The sequence below is a fragment of the Gopherus evgoodei genome, chromosome 7 (assembly GCF_007399415.2).
Source record: "Gopherus evgoodei ecotype Sinaloan lineage chromosome 7, rGopEvg1_v1.p, whole genome shotgun sequence".
Classification (NCBI taxonomy): Eukaryota; Metazoa; Chordata; order Testudines; family Testudinidae; genus Gopherus; species Gopherus evgoodei.
The window spans coordinates 118,349,506-118,370,222 of NC_044328.1; the positions used below are offsets into that span (position 1 = coordinate 118,349,506).

Consider the following 20,717-nt stretch of genomic DNA (forward strand, 5'->3'; position numbering starts at 1 on the left):
ATTTTCTCTCCTATGGTAAAAGCTGAAAACAAATCTGTTCACTTTACCCATTGTATTTCCTCCATTGTGTATGCGCATGCATGCAGACATGTAAAATGGAAGATGAAAAAGTTGAGTCTGACCAATGCCGGTCTTGTGAGGTAGGGTGCACAATCAAGCAGCACAAAGAACCATCACTCCTTCTGTCTCACACACACATACACACAGTTTGAGAGAATCAGTAGCAGCTGATGGCACTTAGCAGCACTCAATTGGGCTTGATTTCTCAGGCAGAGAGCCAACGCTGACCAGACTCAAGTGTGATTTCTTTTTCTTCTTTCATCAGTTTACTAGTATGTCTTTGTGCCTAAAATATACTCCTTAACTAAGGTCTAAGAACACTCTGATCCTGAAAAGTCTTATGCACGAGTAACTTTACTTACATTAGCGAATTCAGTGGGACTCTTCATTGCATGTACAAGCAGGGGCGGGTCCAGGCACCAGCACGCCAAGCACGTGCCAGGGGCAGCAAGCCACGGGGGGTGCTCTGCCGGTCGCCACAAGGGCAGCAGGCAGATTGCCTTCGACGGCATGCCTGCGGAGGGTCCGCTGGTCCCGCGGCTTCAACGGACCTCTCGCAGGCTGCTGCCGAATCCGCGGGACCGGGGACCTCCCACAGGCAAGCCGCCGAAGGCAGCCTGCCGTGCTTGGGGCAGCAAAATACCTAGAGCCGCCCCTGTGTACAAGGTTACTTTCATGTGTAAGTCTACAATACCAGAGCCAAGAACCAGTCTCTGAACAGGCACTTGGAGTTGGATATTTAAGCCACGGTTCAGCAGAGCATATATGCACATACTAAGTGCTTTGACAAACTGGATTCTTTGCTGTGAAAAAAGATTATACACTGTATATACACACATAGAAAATGTCACATCTAGGAAGTGATATCATTTAGTAAGACTACAATTAAAGTGGGATATAATTTTTTCAAAATGTATCTGATTGTGTCAGCCTTGCTCCAATGAGCTAATAGGCTCTTTTTCTTAAGGAAAGTTTCATTAAAGGAAGAGAGATGGGTGACTAGCCCAAGCAGCAGCATAAAGCTTGTCAATATTCACATCAAAACCTCATCAAGACAAATATTAAATCAGTTAAAAATCAAACTATCAGGCAGTCTAAGAAAATGAGCATAATTGATCAATGTTCATGGTAACTTCCCTGACCACCTGGGAGACTAAAGTGTCTTTAAAAGAAAAGGAATTGTGCTTTAAGGATAATTGAACCAATAATCAAAGTCTGTCTCTCTAAAACCTGGACTAGGCAGTCGATTACTAAAATAAATTTGACAGCAGACAGATAATTATATGCAATTACTCTGTAAAGACTTGATAATTATGGCAAGAATTAATCTGCATTTTCCATTGAAGTGAAAGATATCAATTTTTAGTGGTTATCATCTTGATTATAAGAAGAAAGATTCTTGTCAAGCTGTCTAGAACCTGAAAATATAGCGTGGGTTAAAACAGGCTGATGCAATGAGCCAAAGTTTAAAGTTTCTTTTCCTTGGCTGGGAAGTTAAATTAGAGATGTGAGAGCATTTCAGCATTCAGAAGCACTGCTGCCTGTGAGCAGCGCTGTTCAAAAGCTATTTAAACATGTAGAGAGACTAGAAAAAGTGTATATATTTAATGTGTTTTGCAAAATTGGAGCCATATTGTGTACCCCTTGCTAACGCTGCCAGTATTTTCTAGCCCAAGCATTCAGAAATCATGAGTCAGGCCCCCCTAAATCATGAGATTTAAAAAAAAAAATTCTTAGTTTTGGGTTCTTTCATATGCCTTCCAGTTTGAGCCTTTAGAGTTCATACTTGCAGTGTCTTCTCTGCAGTCATGAGAGAGACTTCCTTTTTTCTTTTTAGTATGAAATCTGAGTCTTATGGGATCACGAGACTCCAGAAGCTGGGGATTTAAGAAAACCAATTAATATTGCAAAATTTGTGATAAAACGCTGAGTGTTGGCAACAATGCACTGGTGAACCATTACTCACTGACATGAGCTTAAGGGAGAACAAAGATAAACATTGGGCTAAGATACACATTGAGGGGGCCAGAAAAAGGTGGAAGCTTCAGAGAATTAGAGTCCCTGTAGCAGCAGTAGTGACAGTGTCAGGGCTAGGAGTCGCACCATTATTGCAAGTAACCAGCTATAGAGGAGGGGGAAAGCTGTTAAATGAATTCTTGCCAATGTTTCTATAATTGTTACACATTACATGAATTAGTGTGTTAAATTATCTGATTTCACTGCACTTTAAGTTGATTTACTTACTTAATGGCATCTCAGTTCCATGCTGAGTTTGGCTAAATGTAATGCGTTTATTAGAAAATTAGCTAGCGCTCATGCTTTTTGGTAAATTACTACCACATTGTCAGTTTAAATAGCGTAGTGATTTTTATATATTACACAAAGTTTTATAAACTGCTGCTTGGAGAAAAATAAATGCACAGAATGACTACCTGAAGTAACTTCCCCCAAAAGGATAAAGCAATTGTTACACAATTGTTTATTTGACACTGTATTTGCACTTATTTAACAAATCATCATAAAAATAACTCACCCTAAAACATAAGTAACATCTTTAGACACCATGTGCCCAACCAGAGATGGTGCATGTCACTCTCACAACACCATAGAAAATGTTAACCTGTTAGCTCTGCAGTGACTCAGTCAGACAAAAAGAGCTTTATTATTCTCCCTTTGATGCCATTATCATATATTCAGGGTGGATGTTCTATGATGCAAGCAGTGCGATATAGTGCTGATATGCAGAACACAGAAGCAATCTGTACCTCCCACAGAAAATAAAGTGGCCTGGGTGGTGATAGGCACAAGTCTTGATACCTCTTATTCTATATATGGCTTCTGTGTGGAGGTCGGGGGTAAGAAGCACTCATATAGTTCTGACATGGGAGAGAAGAATGACAGGAAGGAAATTCTAGAGTAAGTCACAGGAGTTCTTAAAAGAAGAGGGAAGACTCTGGGGAGGGAGGTACACACTGCATAGATGGGGAAGAACCAAAATGGACATGAAGAATGAGGCTGGACAACTGAAGGGTTGCAGTGGTGGTAAAGTAGTGGGATGGAAGGGGACCAACCACCAATGACAATTCAGCAAATGAGGGAAAATGTATTGAGAACCTGAGTTTCAGAGTCTCCTCCCATTGTTGAGTCAGTTACCCATGAATAAAGGGGAAGGGAAGCATTGTTCAGGTGTCCCATAAGGGAGAGAGCGAAGGAAGGGCTGGACAGCCCTGACTCACCGGGGTTGCTGTGTATCGAAAGTAATAGACACTTCATTTAAGTTGTGAACCTGGAGATAACATGAAGTATATGGGATCTCAGTTAGCAACTATAGAAATATCTTTACTTCAGAATAGCAAATGATTTTGACCTTACAGCTCCTTCTACAACTATGAAGATTGTGAGCTCAGTATATAATGAAGAGGAGGAAGTGGAGGTTACAAGCAATAGAGGGAGAGGACTTATCACTGAGGGTCCCCGTTAACTCAGACAGTACCCCACTGGGTACAGTGGAACTAGAAGCTAAAGAATCAGCCAAGAGGAGGACTCCTGATGTGCAGTCAATAAGAGAGAATAGAAATTAATCAGCAGTGTGGAGGAGGCATTAAGGGCTATTTTGGTGATATAGAGGTGTGGGATGGAATAAGAAGTGATTGGAGGTATTGTTTCAAAGCGGAGGTGATTCAAGAGACACAGCACTTCCAATTATACTCAGTGGGTTCTAGAGACAGACAATAAGCAAACCATTATGGACTTCCTTAACTGAATAGCAGATTAGTATCCAGCAGTAGCAAAACTGATTTGGAATCATTCGTAATGAAAGGCCCATTTGCCACCATAGGAGTCCTGGGAAAATTGGCTATTATTGTTCGATAAAGGGTTCTCCGTGAAGATCTCTAATAAAAGATGTTTTTGTTTTTCTTTATGCACAGTTAAAAACAAAGCACAATACAAACTCTACAAATCTCTGACCACCAGAAAACATCGATGGATCTGGAATAGTTTTCTAATTGCCTTCTCTTATGAAGAATTAAATTAGATACCTGAGGGATGCATAGTGAATAGGAAGTGAATAATCTCTAACCACAGTGAATTAAGTTTAATCTCTCAATAATTTGGAATGCCAGCTGCTAATGAAAAGTTGTTTCAGCCATCTCTAAATTCAACTCTGATTACCAGGGCAATCCTATGTCTTCATCTCTTCAAAGTCAGCATGTTAAGAGTGAAACATAAGAAAGAATGTTTTTGTCTCCAATCCTACTCTGCAACTGTGTGGAACTCCATTAATTTCAACAGGGCCTGTTTTCCTTTAGACACATGCAGAATCAGGGCCTTTCAATTACGCTGATTTATATTTCTTGGGGCAGGGAGGGGATTAGATACAGATTTATTCATCTGAAACCAGTCTGGGTTGGTTCTACTGGGAATTTTTCCCCACCCAAGGTTTGGAGAGACCTGAATACAGGTTATTACATATACAAGACATTATATGCTTGGGTGAATATTTCTGTGTTACATCACTTTAATAAGGTGAGAGTTAGCCATATTATCCCATATTCACATGTGGGGAAACTGGGGCACATTAAGGCAAAGTAATTTGCAAGGCAACAGCAGGTCAGGGAATAGATCCCAGCTCTCCTACCACCTCATCTAGTGCTCAAGCCACTGAATTACAGTTTCACAGTGAGAGGAAGGAAGTGTATTTGGAAGCCTAGTTCTGGAATACTATTACCATTTTTTTCTATGAGGCAAATAATAAGGTAGATTTGTTCTAGAAAATTTAGCAATCCATTACTGATAATTAGGACCCAGTCCTGCACTCCTTATTCAGACCTTGCTCAGCCAAGCTGGGTTTGGGCCCATGCAGGATTTGGCCCCTAGAAATCAGCTGATAATTGTCTACTACTGTTCCATATGCACTGGATGATTTCACAGCGGCTGATGCAACGTGTCCTATGGAATGATAGAAAGTAGTTAACACTGTGGGCCTCTGCCAATCTGCCCTGGAGGAAAATTCCTTCCCAATCCCAACTATGGTGATCAATTAAACTCTAAGCATGGGCAAGACTCACCAGCCAGCACCCAGGAAATAATTCTCTGCAGTAACTCAGATCCCACCCCATCTAACATCACATCACAGACCACTGGGCATATTTACCTGCTAATAATCAAAGATTAATTGCCAAAATCAGGCTATCCCATCATACCTTCCCCTCCATAAATTTATCAAGCTTAATCTTGAAGCCTCATCTGAAGCTGGATAAGACAGTCATCCACCACAGCAGGAAGAGGAAGCTAGACAGGTGGGTTCTCTGTGACAGTGGGGCCTCTTTCCTGTCCCACATTAAATCACACCTCAAGCAGAGTTCCCAAGGGTGCTGTCCATTGACATCTTGGATGCCTTTGAGAAGTATGTCAGAGGGGTAGCCGTGTTAGTCTGGATCTGTAAAAAGCAACAAAGAGCCCTGTGGCACCTTATAGACTAACGGATGTATGGGAGCATAAGCTTTCGTGGGTGAATACCCACCGCATCTGACGAAGTGGGTATTCACCCATGAAAGCTTATGCTCCAATATGTCTGTTAGTCTGTAAGATGCAACAGGACTCTTTGTTGCTTTTTGAGGAGTATGAATGCTATCAGGGATTCTTTGCTCTGGGTTCCTTTCTAGTTCCCTGATTTTTAACCTTTGACCTCACACCTGTTCCTGTTTTTTCATTTGTTACCCCAAGAATTCATTTTGGGCCTGGGTTCAGTGATTCCTCCCCGTCAGTTGAGGAGGCCTAGACCCACCTTTCTCAGTATGTGCATTAGGTACACCTCGCTATCTTTGGACGATCTTGCCCATCTCTAGTATTTCTTGGGAGCTACCAAGGAAAACCCCTCAACTCTGAATGGTCTTTAAGAGGCTCAAGGGAAGGAACAACCCCATCCTGACAGAGAAGCAAGGAGCAGCACTGAGTCCATCTATTGTTTATTTTCAGAATGGCTCCTAGAGAGCACACAAAGTGCATCTGCAAAAATGAGTCAAAATGCCTCTGCTGGCTTTCCAGATCACATGGGTGGGCTCAACCAATAAGGGAATCAGGACCAACACAATCCTATGTGATTCATGTGACCAAGAGCAATCGACCCAACTTAAAATTCAAGAGTAGCCCAAAAGTTTGTTAAAATAAGTATTGCACATGCACTCTTCCTAAGAGATGAAGCAAGAAGAATGTCCCAGTGGTCTAGCACTTGGGAGACCCAGGTGCAACTTTCTGCTCTGCTATAGCCCTTCTGTTTGACCTTGGAGGAGTCACACAGGGTGAGATACACAAAAGCACCTCTCTTGTCAGAGCCTAGAAAACTACTGAGATTCACACAGCCTGAGTTAGATGCCTGCAACAGATGGAGGGTGTATAAAATGGGATTCACAAAAGCTAGCACACTAGGCAGCTCCCAAGCTAGGCTAGCCAATACGAAAGGTGTTTCCTAAATCCTGCCCCTCAGGGAGTTTGGCACCTATGTCCCCTATCTCTGCTTGGATTTTCAGCTGTGAATACTCCAGTGGAGATAGTTGATTAAGGTTTTTATTGCAAGAAGCTTGGTAAGGGGATGGAGGGGGATCTCCCTAATAACAATTAAACCAGTAGTTGGTTAAGTCCGATCCTTTATCTGATGGGTAGAAGAATCTGAATAAGACTTGGCCACTTCTCGGGGTAGTAACTTAATCACTGAGCAATAGGATAGTCTGATGTGGGATTCCCTCAGTCTCTCCTGTTGAAGCTATTCTACTTTGGATTAAATAATTAACGAATTATTGGGTCAGAGAAAAAGCAAGCATGAGAATGATTCTATTGTCTGGCACTTACATCACTTACCTGGGTTGTGGGAGCCCCAAGATCCAGTCTTCCTGTTCCATTGAAACTTTCATTATTAATCCAAAATGAAACAGCTTGAACTGGAGAAACTGAAGTGACCCCACATGAGAATAGCCCAGTGCTTATGGCACTCACCTGAGAGGTGACAGATTGCTGTTCAACTCCTTTATCTCCCCACACATTACAAAATAGGTCCCTTTTGATTATAACAAATTGTTTCACATATTCTTCTCCAATCTGCTGTCACTGTCTGCCTTGTCACCATCATCTTCTGAGGTACCAGGAAGGTAAAAAACATAAACATTATGGTGCAACGATTGTATAATGTTTGCTGTGTAACAATGTAATGCAAGAAATGTAAACTTTACAGACTAGTTTTTAACAAAAGTGAAGACTTCCCTAGTCTTGTGGCTAGACAGTGACATTACCTCCCGAGAGCCTGTGCCTTCATCTCAGCAATTAAAAAAAAAGGGCAAATAACAGGAGTTAAGAGCTAGAAGACAGGAAGATACTACAACCAGTTGCAGAATGACCACTAGAGGGCTGCTTGTCTCCAAAACTTTAAAATGCCATCTCCAGAAAGCCACACTGGGAAAAAAAAAATTCTGTATGAAGGACACTGGGGAGAGCTACTAAGGGTCAGCAAATCTCTGTGGGAGGTACAGATTGCTTCTGTGTTCTGCATATCAGCACTATATCATACTACTTGCATCATAGAACATCCACCCTGAATATATGATAATGGCATCAAAGGGAGAATAATAAAGCTCTTTTTGTCTGACTGTCACTGCAGAGCTAACAGGTTAACATTTTCTATGGTGTTGTGAGAGTGACATGTAATCCATCTCATGAGCACTGGCCCACATGTCTGCAGTGAAATGAACATGACTCCTTCAACTTGCTTTAGATCTCACATTGCTTTCCTCAGAGAACACTCTTAAAGAGTTTAGTGCACTGTGGGTGTGGATATGCAGAACCAGCCTACATTGTAGTGGAGTTTGCTCCCTTCTTAGTGTGGGGGCAAGAAGGTGAGGTCATTACCCAACCTAATTCCATTCTACCATGTCCTCTTTAGCATGATGCATGACCTGTAGTTGTACTTGGAGGGAGCAGTCCCTTCATTCCCTTCTGTGCCTGGACTACAGATGTGACCTGTCTTTGTACAGGTGTGCCAAGAGCATAAATCTGTGTGCCCTCCACTCTGCCACACACACAAGGATCAGTCACAATCTGGCCCTTCTTCATTGCCTGAGACCCACACTAAAAGAGAAACTCAATCCACAAGAGCATCGGATATGGATGAATGTTTATTTACTTGGGAGACAAGGTGGGTGAGATATCTTTTATTAGACCAATTTCTGTTGGTGAAAGAGAGAAGCCTTTGAGCTACATGGAGCTCTTTTTCAGAGCTTACTTGATTTTCATTGTTACTCTTTTCTGAAGAGCCATTTGATTTGGTCTCTCACCTCCCCCCAGTTCCCTATCCCCTCTTCCCACCATGAACTACAGAAAACCAATATGACGCTACAAAATAAAATAATATAAACAGCTGCTAACTGTTGGGACTCATACAATCCATATATAAAGTGTGATTAAGCTTTAGGGGAACACACAAAAAACTCCAGGCTTTTTATTTAGAGCCAGATTGTGAGCTCTTTCACCTAATAGGGAGAAATTAGACACACAAGGGATCTCACTGACTTCAATGAGCTGCTTGTATGAGTAACTACTTACCAGAATAAGAGGTTCACAACTTGGATCTTCCTCCTTCCAACTCCAGCTTCCTTTCCACACAAGTTTGTTATTCCATAACTTTGCCACAATTGACTTGTATGTCCCCTCTCAATGATATTTCAGCACTGATATGCATTGTCCTTTCCTGGCTTTAAATCTACTTGGTAAGTTACGAAAATAATGAACCCTAGACAGTTTGTGCTGGATCAGTGTTAAAAAAAAACAAACAACAAAGAAGACAATGCTGGCATAGGCCCCAATCCTGCAAACATGCATATAAGACGTTCCAATGAAGTTAATGACACAACTCACTTGAATACAGTTAAGAACATGAGTAGGTGCTTGCATGGTTAGCATCTTATTTAGCATTGTGCTGTGTGTTTGTTCTTCCTATAGTTATTATTTTTGCATTGCTTTGCTTCTTGATATATGCTCTAGCTACAGCACAAATTCAGGAGAGTTGCTTCCAGAATTTATTTCCTCAGTGGCTGTTTCCTTCTCTTCCTATCTTTCTTTGATAACTGAGAGCTGGCTCTGGCAAGCCTTTCCTGACTTTGAATATTTGTCCACAACTGAATGCATCATGTTTTTTGCCTGCAGCTGAAATGGAATGGGTGCTACAGCAAACAACATTGTATGCAACTTTTACAATTATTGTAATGGATTTCTACAGGAGACGCTAGTCTCTTCTAATTGGTACTTAGCACAGGGAGATGAAGGAGACAGTGGGTGATACCATACTGTGGGTGAAACCATACTGCGTATACTAAGAGGACGTATTTAATAATGTTTAATTATATAGCACATGATGTCTATTAATCAAATAGAACACATTTCATCAGTTATTTCAATAAGTATACATATCTTCATGTGGATGCTTATTGGACTAGATCCTTAGTGAGTGTAAATTCGTGTAGATCCATTTACACCAGCTCTGGTTCTGGCTGTTGGTACAGAGAAAGAACAGCACAGGACTAACTGAAGTTTGATTTAAAAACATGAGGAGCTTGCATATTCAGGGAAACTGGGATCCATCACAATGGCTTGGTGACATTTTTATCTTATGATCGACTTTTTTTCAGACTGAGCTTCTTTTCAAGACTATTAGCAAAGGGCAGTGGTCAGGAGAGGTAAGATGTTATTGAAATATTGACCATACAGAGCAATAAGGAATACATTGAACATCAGAAATAAGATTGTTGGGGTCCTTTTAGCTTGGCTATACAGGACATTGAAGGAATTGAGGTATCATGCTCTAATTTAATAGGTTACCACTCTATCTACTCTGAACTTAAAAATAAAAAAATCTAATAAAAAAGTTTCTCCTCCTTTTTCTCCTTTAATTTGTGTTAAGGACCTCCAGGCTTGGCATCGGTGGATTGAAGTGAATCGAAATCTGTAGCTTATGCATCTGAGGGTGGCAGTTGCATCTTATTCTCACTCCACTGGAGCACATGATTGTCAGGCTTTTCTTCTCCATTATGTTATTGAAAAAAAGTGTAATTCTCATTATATTGGAATATGAATAATAATAACAAAACTTTGAATGTCCTTGATACCTTCCTGAAAGGTTAATACTAGTTATTATATTCCTAGCTGTATTCATATTTGCATTGAAAGCTCTCTGAGTTTATGCAGCTGGAAAATGTGTTAAAAAACTCCTGAATTCCTCCTATTAAAATGAAATAGCTGAAAACCCAATGGGGAGAAAACAAGTGAGAATTTTGCTTTCACTGAACCAATACATTCATAACACAGATTAATGTGGAGAATATAATCTTAAAATAGTATGATGAATATCCTGGAGACTAGAACCAGTGACTATTTGTTGCAAGCAATTTATTAATCAAATTTGGCTATTAAATCTGTCATTGTTCATGAACAGATTTATTTTTAATTAATTGGTTTATTATTTATAATTGTTCGACAAATAAGTTTTACATTAATATTAGAGTCAATGAGTTTTTTGCCAGCTGTTAGTAATTAATACTCTTTTGAGTATCTACTATTTGGAATTTGCTATTTATGGTGCGTAATTGTCTAACTCAGGTCACATAGTACATTTTTTGTCCTCAGATGGGATGACCTATCCTCTTTGAGGATTTCTGAAGAAACCACTGGGCACTGAATCTTTAAAAAAAAAAAGAAGGTAAGGATAACTTTATGGAGTGGTTTAGAATAGGAGAGAATAAGGCCTGGGAAATTTTAGGATACTTTTAGTCTTTTCTGCCCAGATCCCCAAAGGTATTTAGGCTCTGGATTTCCCTTGCTAGGAGCCTGAATACCTTTGGGAATCTGGGTCTTCCTGTCCTCTTTTGCAAAGAAAGAGTGTTCATTTCAGTTGGCTTTGTACAGGGACTCAGACTTTAGAATATCTAAGTTTCTTCCTGAGTAAAGGATACAAAGATGAAGGTAAGAATTATTGACTGTCTGGTGGACTTTACATTCAAATGTCTTTTGAAACATTTACAGAAATATTTGTGCATGTGCACAGTCCTAGTGAACTTTGTTTAAGCACTGTCTAATGTGACCCATTCGCCCTACCTCTGTTCCACCAATTCTGGATGGATAAAGTATTATTTTCTTCCTTGTGTGCAGGTCTGATATGTTCTGTTAAACAGATATACTGTTTCATACTATAGATGAATGCATTTCTGTCTAGGTAAAATGACATTTCTGAATAGTTTGCTCACCACTTTGTTAAGTTAATAGGTGCTTTGGGGGACATATAACTTTGGTTATGTTATATAAGAAAACTTTTAAGATATATTATTTATATGTGCTAGGTTTGTGTGTGACAATTGATTTCTCAATACTTTGCCTGTGGACACCATTCTTGAAGCTGCATTATGAATTAAATGAGCCCACTGAACTTCAGGAGTGAACAGATAGGCTTTTTCTGGTTCAGGTTTATCTCCAGTTTTGAGTAGCTCACCTCTAGAATCAATGGAAGATGCAAGTATTAAACACCTTGAGAAATTCGGCCCAAAATGAGAAGACAGAAATGTTGGCCTGTATGCTGGAAGCTAGGAATTAAGGGCTTTATCTCCCCACACCACATCCCTGTTCACTCTCTTGATGTTCAGTTCTTTTGAAAACACTGATCATATTTTCTTGTACCTCATCATAACAACTTACAGTGCATTTATCATACTGTATAATGTACTATGATGTACAGTAGAAGTAAGGCAGAGTTATGACTTTGAATGTGTCTCTTGTTGAGACATTCCTTGTTTTTCATGGCTTGGATGCACCACTTTACACCAGCTGAGGATCTGGCCTTAATTAACAATCAACACAAAATTCCTGACAAAAATGTAAGAGCAAAACAATAAATGTGCCGATCACAGGTTAGGCATTTGAAGAATCCATCAAGTCAAACTTTTATTAGCAAAGTTGAATTCCATGTATTAATGAAAATATCTTTTAAAACCATACATGTACATAGGCATGATACAAACAGCAACTACAGTACAAACACATTTTTCTAAACCTTAATAAATTTCCATTAACATTCATCTAGTTAAAAAAAAAAAGAAATGGTGTGAACTTAGTAGCACATTTGTCTTGATCTTTTCACATGAAGTAACAAAGTATCTTGTGTAAAATAAAAAATACAGTATGCTTTGGCTCATACCCATATATTGGTTCCTGCATGAAAATGGAATTACTGCAGATAACAAAGCTTGATATGATAGGCAAAACTTTTACATGAAAGAGATGGTGCTCAAGTGTAAACATGTACCATAGTCAGGAGATCAAATGGCAAACAAGTATATGCTTTATTCTGAAACACTAAACATTAAAAAAGATGCTTTTGAGGGCATGATCTTTTTGTCAAGTTAATGGAATTTCTGCCAGCAAGCCCTAACAATGATTTCCCTTCAAATTTCTCTCTTCTTACATGGTTGTTATTTAAAATAATTGAGATACACTATATACGGCATGTCTAAATATCCTTTTTATTTGTATAACTATGACTGCATGATTGAAATTACAATGAAATGCCTCTTCAGATGTATACGAGGTTTAGAATAAAAGTACCCAATGAACTAACTTTGTTTTCCAAGACTATGTGTAAAATTATTGTCAAAAGCCTGGAAAGATGCACCCTGCTCGTTTTTATTTAATTCACTTGGGGAAAAAAATTCTGATCCTGCAAACTTTTATTTACATGAGACTCATTGGCTCACATGGTTTGTCCCATTAGGTCAATGGGAGATGGGAGTACTCATCTGAATAAAGGATACTCATAAGGGTTTGTATGATCAGTCCAAAACAAAGTGACAAATCATTGAATCACTGCATCATATTGAAAGCTGACTTACAGAAGATATGATTTCCTATTAATTATATATACTAAACAACCTAACTACTGTAATTTTAATACATTTATTAATGGAGTTATATGATGGGGTTGCTGAACTGAACTCCATGACTCAGCAGGTCCCTTTCAGTCCTATGGTCTATGTTCCAATATATTGATTTATTCATAGGGGAAAATAACTTGTCTGTTGTCTTAATTGGAAGCAGACCATGACCAAGACACTTATCTTGTATTAGAATCCAGTAGCAAAGACTCCTGGGGAATCCCACTGATGTCAATAGGGGAGTGCACAGAGATGGGAATATGGACTTTAAAATGCATTAACTACTTTGGACTTTGTGCCCTTGAGCTCATAGAGACTACAGTCAAGAGGGAGGCCTTTCCTAAGAATACATCATTATGCAAGCTTTCTTTGTTGGGTGGATTGTGCATATTTTAAAATGTATTGCTCTAAATACACTAGGGCCAGATTCTAATACGCTTACTCATGGAGTATGGCCCATTCACCATGGGTATGTAGTATTAGAGTAAATGGGAAGACCAGTAGAGGCTAGGAAAATCCAACATGCGTAAAGAATTTGGTCCCTATTACCAGGGAGTTGTAGTGACCCCCTATATTTTCTTTACCTAAGACTTTTAATTATAAAATATTTTTGCAACCTTTTCTTTGAGTTAGCGCCATCACCTCCATTGTTTAAAGTGGGCCTTTGAAATTCATCAGGGATAAATCCCTGGGGCCAGAGAAGTGCCTTTTCTTTGTCAGATGAAATTCCAATCACATGTGGCTGAGATATAAGCTTTGGAAAATCATCATTACCCTTCTGTGACTTGTGCTGTCAGTAAAAATGTTGGCAGCATGCCAAAATAATAATAGTATTAACATTCTAATCTAAGCTTGATCCCATGCCACCACCAAAGCAGCAGCAGACAGAACAGGAGTGGGGAGAGAGCGCCAAGCTTTTCTCCTTTCTAAAACCCCTTCCCTCTGCTTCCCCCAGGAATACCACATCTGGAAGGAGCTTCCCTCACCTTAGGAAGGTTGAAAAGAGGAGAGTTGTTCCACGCTCATAGTAATCTCTTCATTTTCCTTAGACCCACCCAGCACATGCCTCCAGTAATCTAGTCCCACCTTTCTATGGAATATCAGTTGTCTCTTACTGCCAACTAAAATGGTTACTGTAATTGAGTACTCAAGCTGCGCTGGAAGTTTAGTACTCAAACTGACTGGTGATGTATGATAGGGGAGCTGTTCCATTTGCATATAATAGAATTTGTTTTTACTTTTTTCCTGAAAAAGAAACTCAGGCAAAGATCTATGTGTAAAAATATTAGTTATGGTTGTAAAGTCCAAATCAGAAAATTTAGGAAAGGCCAGAATTAAGGTTGCAACCTTAATTCAGCCTTCGTGTGTGTATGTATTATGATATATATATTACACGCTCACATGGCATTTTTTTCACTAGTCCCCTATCTCATTCAGTGTGTGCAGTTTTAATAAGTAGTTAACGTAGGAGGGGTTTTTTGTATGTAACAAATGAAAACCCATTACAGATTTACAAAATGTTATTTGATTAAGAGGATTTCAAGCACTACTGAAAAATATCAGAAATACCTGTGCTCTTAATTATGGTACTGTATTTATGGTGCTAATACTTTAAATGCAACGTAAGTGTCAAAATTCCTCCCTCTCTACACCAAACCCCACTGAAATAAATGGAACTGGCCTGCTTTGAACAAAAGGAAAAATTGGCTCCAAAAGTATTTGCTTTTAAAATGACATCTCTCTTGGAAGCATATTTTAATCTTCTGCACATTCCAGGATATAAAGTAGACATAATGGTGCCTTTAAAAAAATCCCTGCTGAAAAAGAATTACTCAAGAAAGAATGGAGCTAGACAGAAACAAGTGTCTCTGGGAATTTCAGACATTTGTTTAATATTCATTGGGCAGAGTCCTAAAAAGTCGGTGCACATTTAAAAAATTTCATTGCACATCTTTTTGTCACAGTGTGATTTTTAGGCCCTGAGGCATAATGAATCACAAACATTAAGATTTAAGAGTCTGAATAAAAAAAAATTGAAAAAGTACTCATACTGACACAGATGAATAGCACATCGTAGGAATGTCGTCAGCAACTTTAAGCTGCAAAGGAGCAAGTGATAGCACAGAATGTTTATTCATTATTTGATAAGAGGACGGCCCACTAACATGATTTGAAATTTGTGTCTGTTTAACATAGATGTTTCTGGGACAATGACGCCAGTTAAACCAAACAGCCTGTAAATGCAAGAAAAATGCATATCGTTGCTGACTTTTAATGGGCCACATCGTGCCTAATGTGTGAGCAGCCATCCAAACTTGTAGATGGCAGTGGCCCACAATCCTAAAAGGTTTGCCCCTATAAGAGGTCCAAACCCTTTGCCCAGAGGAGTAGCTATGGGGAGCAGAAGGAGAAGGCAGACTCCTGTAATTGAGTTCTTACCTAAGACACTCTAACACCCTACCCTGGACCTTTCCCTCCTCCATAATCAAATTTCTCTCTGAGGATTTTATGCCATCTGCAGAAGTTGGTAGGGGAAAAGAAGAGAGTTTCTGGCTACTCAATGGACCATTAAAAACAAACTAGAAAGAACAGTAATTTGTGGATGGGAGCTGTGGTGGTTGGGAACTTATTACTCCGGCTTGCCAGATAAGGCTAACTAGGGGATCTCCTTGTCCTATTAAGAGTTTCTTTAGAGGATGGGAAGAGATAAGACGAAAAGACTAAATGTAACATTTACAAAATCCAAAGCAATAGAAACATTTCAATTTTTATTTAAAAAAATATATATCCAGTGGAAATAATTGAGAAGGCAAGGAAACTTTCCTCTACTAGTCAAACATTGCAGTTATGTGCTAGTGCAGAGCACCCTAAAAGTGAAATGGATTAGGAACAGACTAGCAACAAATTGAAGATTGTAACACAAGACTGGTCAGTTCTGATTATTTCACTTTCAGGTTCTCATGCACTAGTGTCAATGGGCACTCATCCTGTTGGGTAATTTGGAGTAATCTGGAGTCCTGAAAAAAGTCACCTTATGTGACTTGGAACAGGATGTAAGGTTTCAGTTTCCTGCTAGATGCTATGTGTGTGAGACTCTTTTTTTCCCCCCCAAAGCTGACCAGTCCCTTTTCAGTGATCAAGTTGAATTAACTGTATAAAGTAAACAAACACTGCAATAGTGAGACATTTGTCAAATTATCCCAGCTTTAGGGATCTGAGGTGCTAATAATACAGGATATTGTGCTATTTTAACCTATGACCATATCATACTCCTACAAGCCACATATAAGTAGTCCAATTGGCCTTTATTCCAAATAGATGGCAGATTTCGGGACACGTTTTCAAAAGGATTCAGCACCCAACAGCTCCATTGTTTTCAATGGTTGTTGAGCATTTTAAAACTCAAGCCACTTCATTTAAGTACATGAATGTGAGCTGGTTCCTTAGGTATTGTATAAAATTAAAACCAGTGTTATAATATAATAATGTGCATCGTGCAGCTCATAACGTTGTAATTCTGGGTCTGAGCCTGCAAACCCTTACTCATGTGAATAGTCTTTACTTAAACTATATTTCCACTGAAGTACTTGCAATGAAATCAATGGAGCTATTTGTCTAAGGACTACTCATGTATAAAAGATTTTGCGGGAATTAGCTTTTATATAGTAAGATTCCTCCTTCTAACGATGGCTGAAATGTATTGTAATTGCAGATACAACCATTCAAAAAGAACAACATAGAACTGCAAGGAACATTTGCACTGTACTGAAGTTAACAAAATATAAAAGCAAAAACCAAAAACGTTTTAAAATAATTGGGAGACAAAATATAAAAAGGCCAAACGTGCACAGTGCAGCTTTGCTGAGTTTGTAATGGGAAGAGTAGCAAAGAAAAGAACAGTTCCATTAGGAATTTTAAACCTTATTCAGTAAACCATGTAAAAAAGAAACTCTAATGTAATCCATTTTTTAAAAAAGGAACAATGCAGGATGTGAAAATAATTAAAAAAAAAAAACCTAAATATTCAGGGTTTATTTTTTGAAGAAACAATGATTTTTTTAAGTATTATCCAAAAGAAAGAGGAAAAGCTAATCTATGACTATTTTATACCCAACTTGTCCCTCTTTTTCTGCTTAGCAATACAGACTCATGCTAGGATCATTTCTCACTTCAAAATAAAACCAGTCTGTGTTTTCAGTTATGTAAATATTAATATAATATGTACAAGAGAGACCAGGTGGATTGTCTTTTATTGGATCAACGACTTCTTCTGAAGAACTCTGTATAGCTCAAAAGTTGGTCTCTTTCCCTAACAGAAACTGATACAAAACAAAGATATTACCTCACCCACCATGTCTCTCTAGTATCCTGGGACCAATATCACTACTACAAAATTGCAAATAATATGTACAATGCATTCCTGAAATGTATGTTGGCATACAAATATACAGACAGAAGGCAGACAAAAAACAGTTGTTTAGAAATGCAGCTTTCAAGGATCTTGGGAGGCAGATTAAGGTGGCCTTTTTAGTAGACCTGATCCTGCTTCTTTGACACATAGAGCAGATGTGAGATGAGCCTCGTTATCCTCTGCCAAAGGAAAACTAGTGTAACTGAACTTGTTTAAGGAAAGAGTGACAGCTACTGAAGAGAAGACATAGATACCAGATTGGAACCTGTTTCTTTTGAGAGCAAGTTTGAGATCAAATTATTTTTGGATAAAGCTGTTTCTCTAAGTAATTGCAATTAGCTCTAGCCATTAATTCTAGAATTACTTAAACAGACTTTCTTTTTCTTCATGAACATTAAATAATATATGGAATATATTTCTATAGTGTTTTCAATTATTTTTTCTTGGTGTTAATTTTTAAAGTAATCTCCCTTCTCCCACTCCCACTACCTTCTGACCTCCACAATGTTAAGGTCATTATATATTAGGGAATACTGGATGTAAATGTATATACAAAGTGACAAAGCATACATGAAAGAGAAAGTTATATAGAGAAACACGTAGGGTAGCAAGTAACTATATACATATGTAACACTGAGACGCTATGGTTTTGGTCAGACTGAGTGGTATATATTGAATCTGAGAGTATTATTCACCTGTTCTTTAAGAATGAAAACACCTGAACAATCAGGACTGAGGAGCTCAAAAATCATCTTTTGATAGCAGTGACTAATTCCCATATTACCTGGAGGTTGGGGTCCTGACTGATTCATTCTGCAACCTACTTCTGATCACATATGGTAATAGTTGATTACTAGTCAAGATAAATATGGAAATTTGAAATTAATCATTTATTTTAATATTTTATGCATGGAGAGGAAATGTTGCTGTAGAACTTCCAGTGCTTTCGACTGATCCTTTTTCCTTAGATCCAGCGTAAGCGCCAATAAATGAACCGTCTTCATTAAACATCCCTTGGTCCCCTTCTCCATAATCTACCAAACTATCAGCACTTTCCGTAGCTTTAATGTCCCCGTTAAGTGACTGGAGGCTGCCTTTGAGTGGCTTCTCATCGCTGTCACTATGAAATAAAGAAAAATCTTCCCAAAATCTAGCTTTGTATTACAATTACAACAGCAATTGTTCACTTCCTTTGTCAAAATAAACAGATATATTGAGGGAAGAGGGAATCAGATACATTTTGATTGGGATACAGTTTCAAAACATTGCACAGAACACACTATTCACTTGATTCGAGGTCAAGACAATGGATGTAGTGCAGCTAATGCACCCTGCTCTGTGCATTGTTTGCATTTTGCGTTTTTTGTAATTTTGAAGTTAGTGGAATAAGTCAAAAAAACAAAACAAAACAAAAAATGCAAACATGACTGAAAAGAACGGATGGCAAACAGTTCTTAGTTTTCCTTTTTTGTCCCCTTTCCTTTTTTTGCCATTGAAAATGGAGGAAGGGGAAAAGAGGAAACGCTGAAAACCAGCTCTACTGGTTCATCATATCTTATTTTGTATCTTAAATAGAGGCATAAAGAGACTGATTTTACAAAACAAAGAGCCATTTGTATTGCCCAATGCAGAGTCCATTTGTTTCACCTAGTCTTTGAAGTGGGATAGGTGGATTGAGGTAAAGGCCGATGTTTGGGGGTACTGGTATTTTATTGAGTCCTGCTGCTTTTTGGAAGGGATAAGCACTTTGTTTTTGGAACTTTAAATGACTGGCATGGTGCTGGGTGGGCACTGTTATTTATTCTAAGTAATAAATAAAAATGCATTTTGCACATCTATCTATTTTGCAACTGCACAGTCATAATCCACATTCACTCCCTGTGACACTCTGTTTCCATCTAGGGACGACTGGGCCACGCTATCGGGGCTGATGAGCCTCGTACAGCCTTAGGTATGAGAGCTGAATCTCTTCTGCTTTCAGATGCAGAGGTGCCAATCTGTAACGCAGCAGTTATTGCACATGCCATAATGTATGTAGATCTTGACTCACTTCTGAAATATCAGGCCCAAACCTCACTTCTTCATACCATATTCAGTACAAAAGAGCCCATCATTTCATATGCTCTAGAATTACTTGGGAAGAATCTCCAAATCTGTTTTGGGCTGCTCTGGCTTTGCACTTAATTCACCACTGAGCCTTCCCCGGTCCCATGCAGGGTTTGTGGCTGGATTACCCCCATATATGGTTAATCCCCAGTTGCAGGAATGACCCTTATGTTGGCAGGCTGTGCTCTCTTCAGCTACACCTAAGGATTAGGGAGCCACAAAGGCCCCAGACTCTAGACTTGTGCCAAATACACCCTGAGCAGCCCAGGGCTCTGTGCCATTCCCTTTGCAGCAGAGCTGGTTAAAAGATATCCCAATTTTTCCATGACAAAGGGGACAATTATTCTGCAATATTTTTCACAAAGGATCTGTTCCATTTTTCAACTAATTCCATCTTGATAAAGTGATGGAGTATATCAGAGAGAAGCCTGTGTATATCAGAGAAAAGTCTTATTGACCTGATGGGAAAGCATAAAGCCTTGTTTAATGGAACCTATCAGCATCATGGCTTAGTTGCGTATTGGTTACATTGTCACATCTCCAGCCTCAAACTCTGAATTTACATATGTATATGTGGAAATGACTCAATGAAGTGTTAAAAGACACCTAGTGTTATTTGGCTAAGCTATTTTTAACAAATTTATACTAATCTATATTAATTAACATCCTTTTTTATTAGGCATGGCAAAAATAGTAAATAAGACACAACACCTAATTACTAAGAAGCAGTCAAAAGAGGCAATTTACAATGGGGACCTTTGTAAGGCAGCTACAAAAAAGTGTTGGAAACAGTGAAGTCTAAAGGAAAGTGTATCTTCTGACTAAGGTGTTCCAGTGGAAATGGCATGGGAAATCCCAATGAGCCTATTATTGTATATTCTGGAAAGCCCAGCATTTCCTGTCTCAACAAAGCTGGCAGTTTGTCAGAGAAGTTTCCTAACTGCCACAAGATATAAACAATATTACTAGAAATTCTAGAAATGGACAAAGAAGCAACAGCATTTTTTAGTCAAAGACATGATGTTACAAGTTTAACTGGAATCCCTAAGACATTAGGCAACTGGGACATATTCCTACTCTCATTTATGCCAACGTATGCCTGGTAACTCCACTAAAATCCATGGAGTTCCACTGGCTTTACAATGAAGAAAGTGACAATAGAATATGTCCATGTGCAT

At 38.8% G+C, this 20,717-nt stretch overlaps 1 protein-coding gene across 18 annotated transcripts in view; it reads right to left on the reverse strand.

The window, feature by feature from the left end:
• Positions 1-11,903: 11,903 nt before the first annotated feature.
• The window catches only part of CHL1 (cell adhesion molecule L1 like), a 192,325-nt gene continuing 183,511 nt past the window's right edge, over positions 11,904-20,717 (reverse strand). For 15 of the 18 annotated variants that reach the window (XM_030570018.1, XM_030570016.1, XM_030570031.1 and 12 more), the window contains one exon: positions 11,904-18,553. In XM_030570018.1, the coding sequence (XP_030425878.1) occupies positions 18,337-18,553 (217 nt within the window). In that variant the 3' untranslated portion in view covers positions 11,904-18,336. The remainder of the gene's footprint in view (positions 18,554-20,717) is intronic. The other 3 variants (XM_030570032.1, XR_004001317.1, XR_004001318.1) reach the window with 3 other exon arrangements.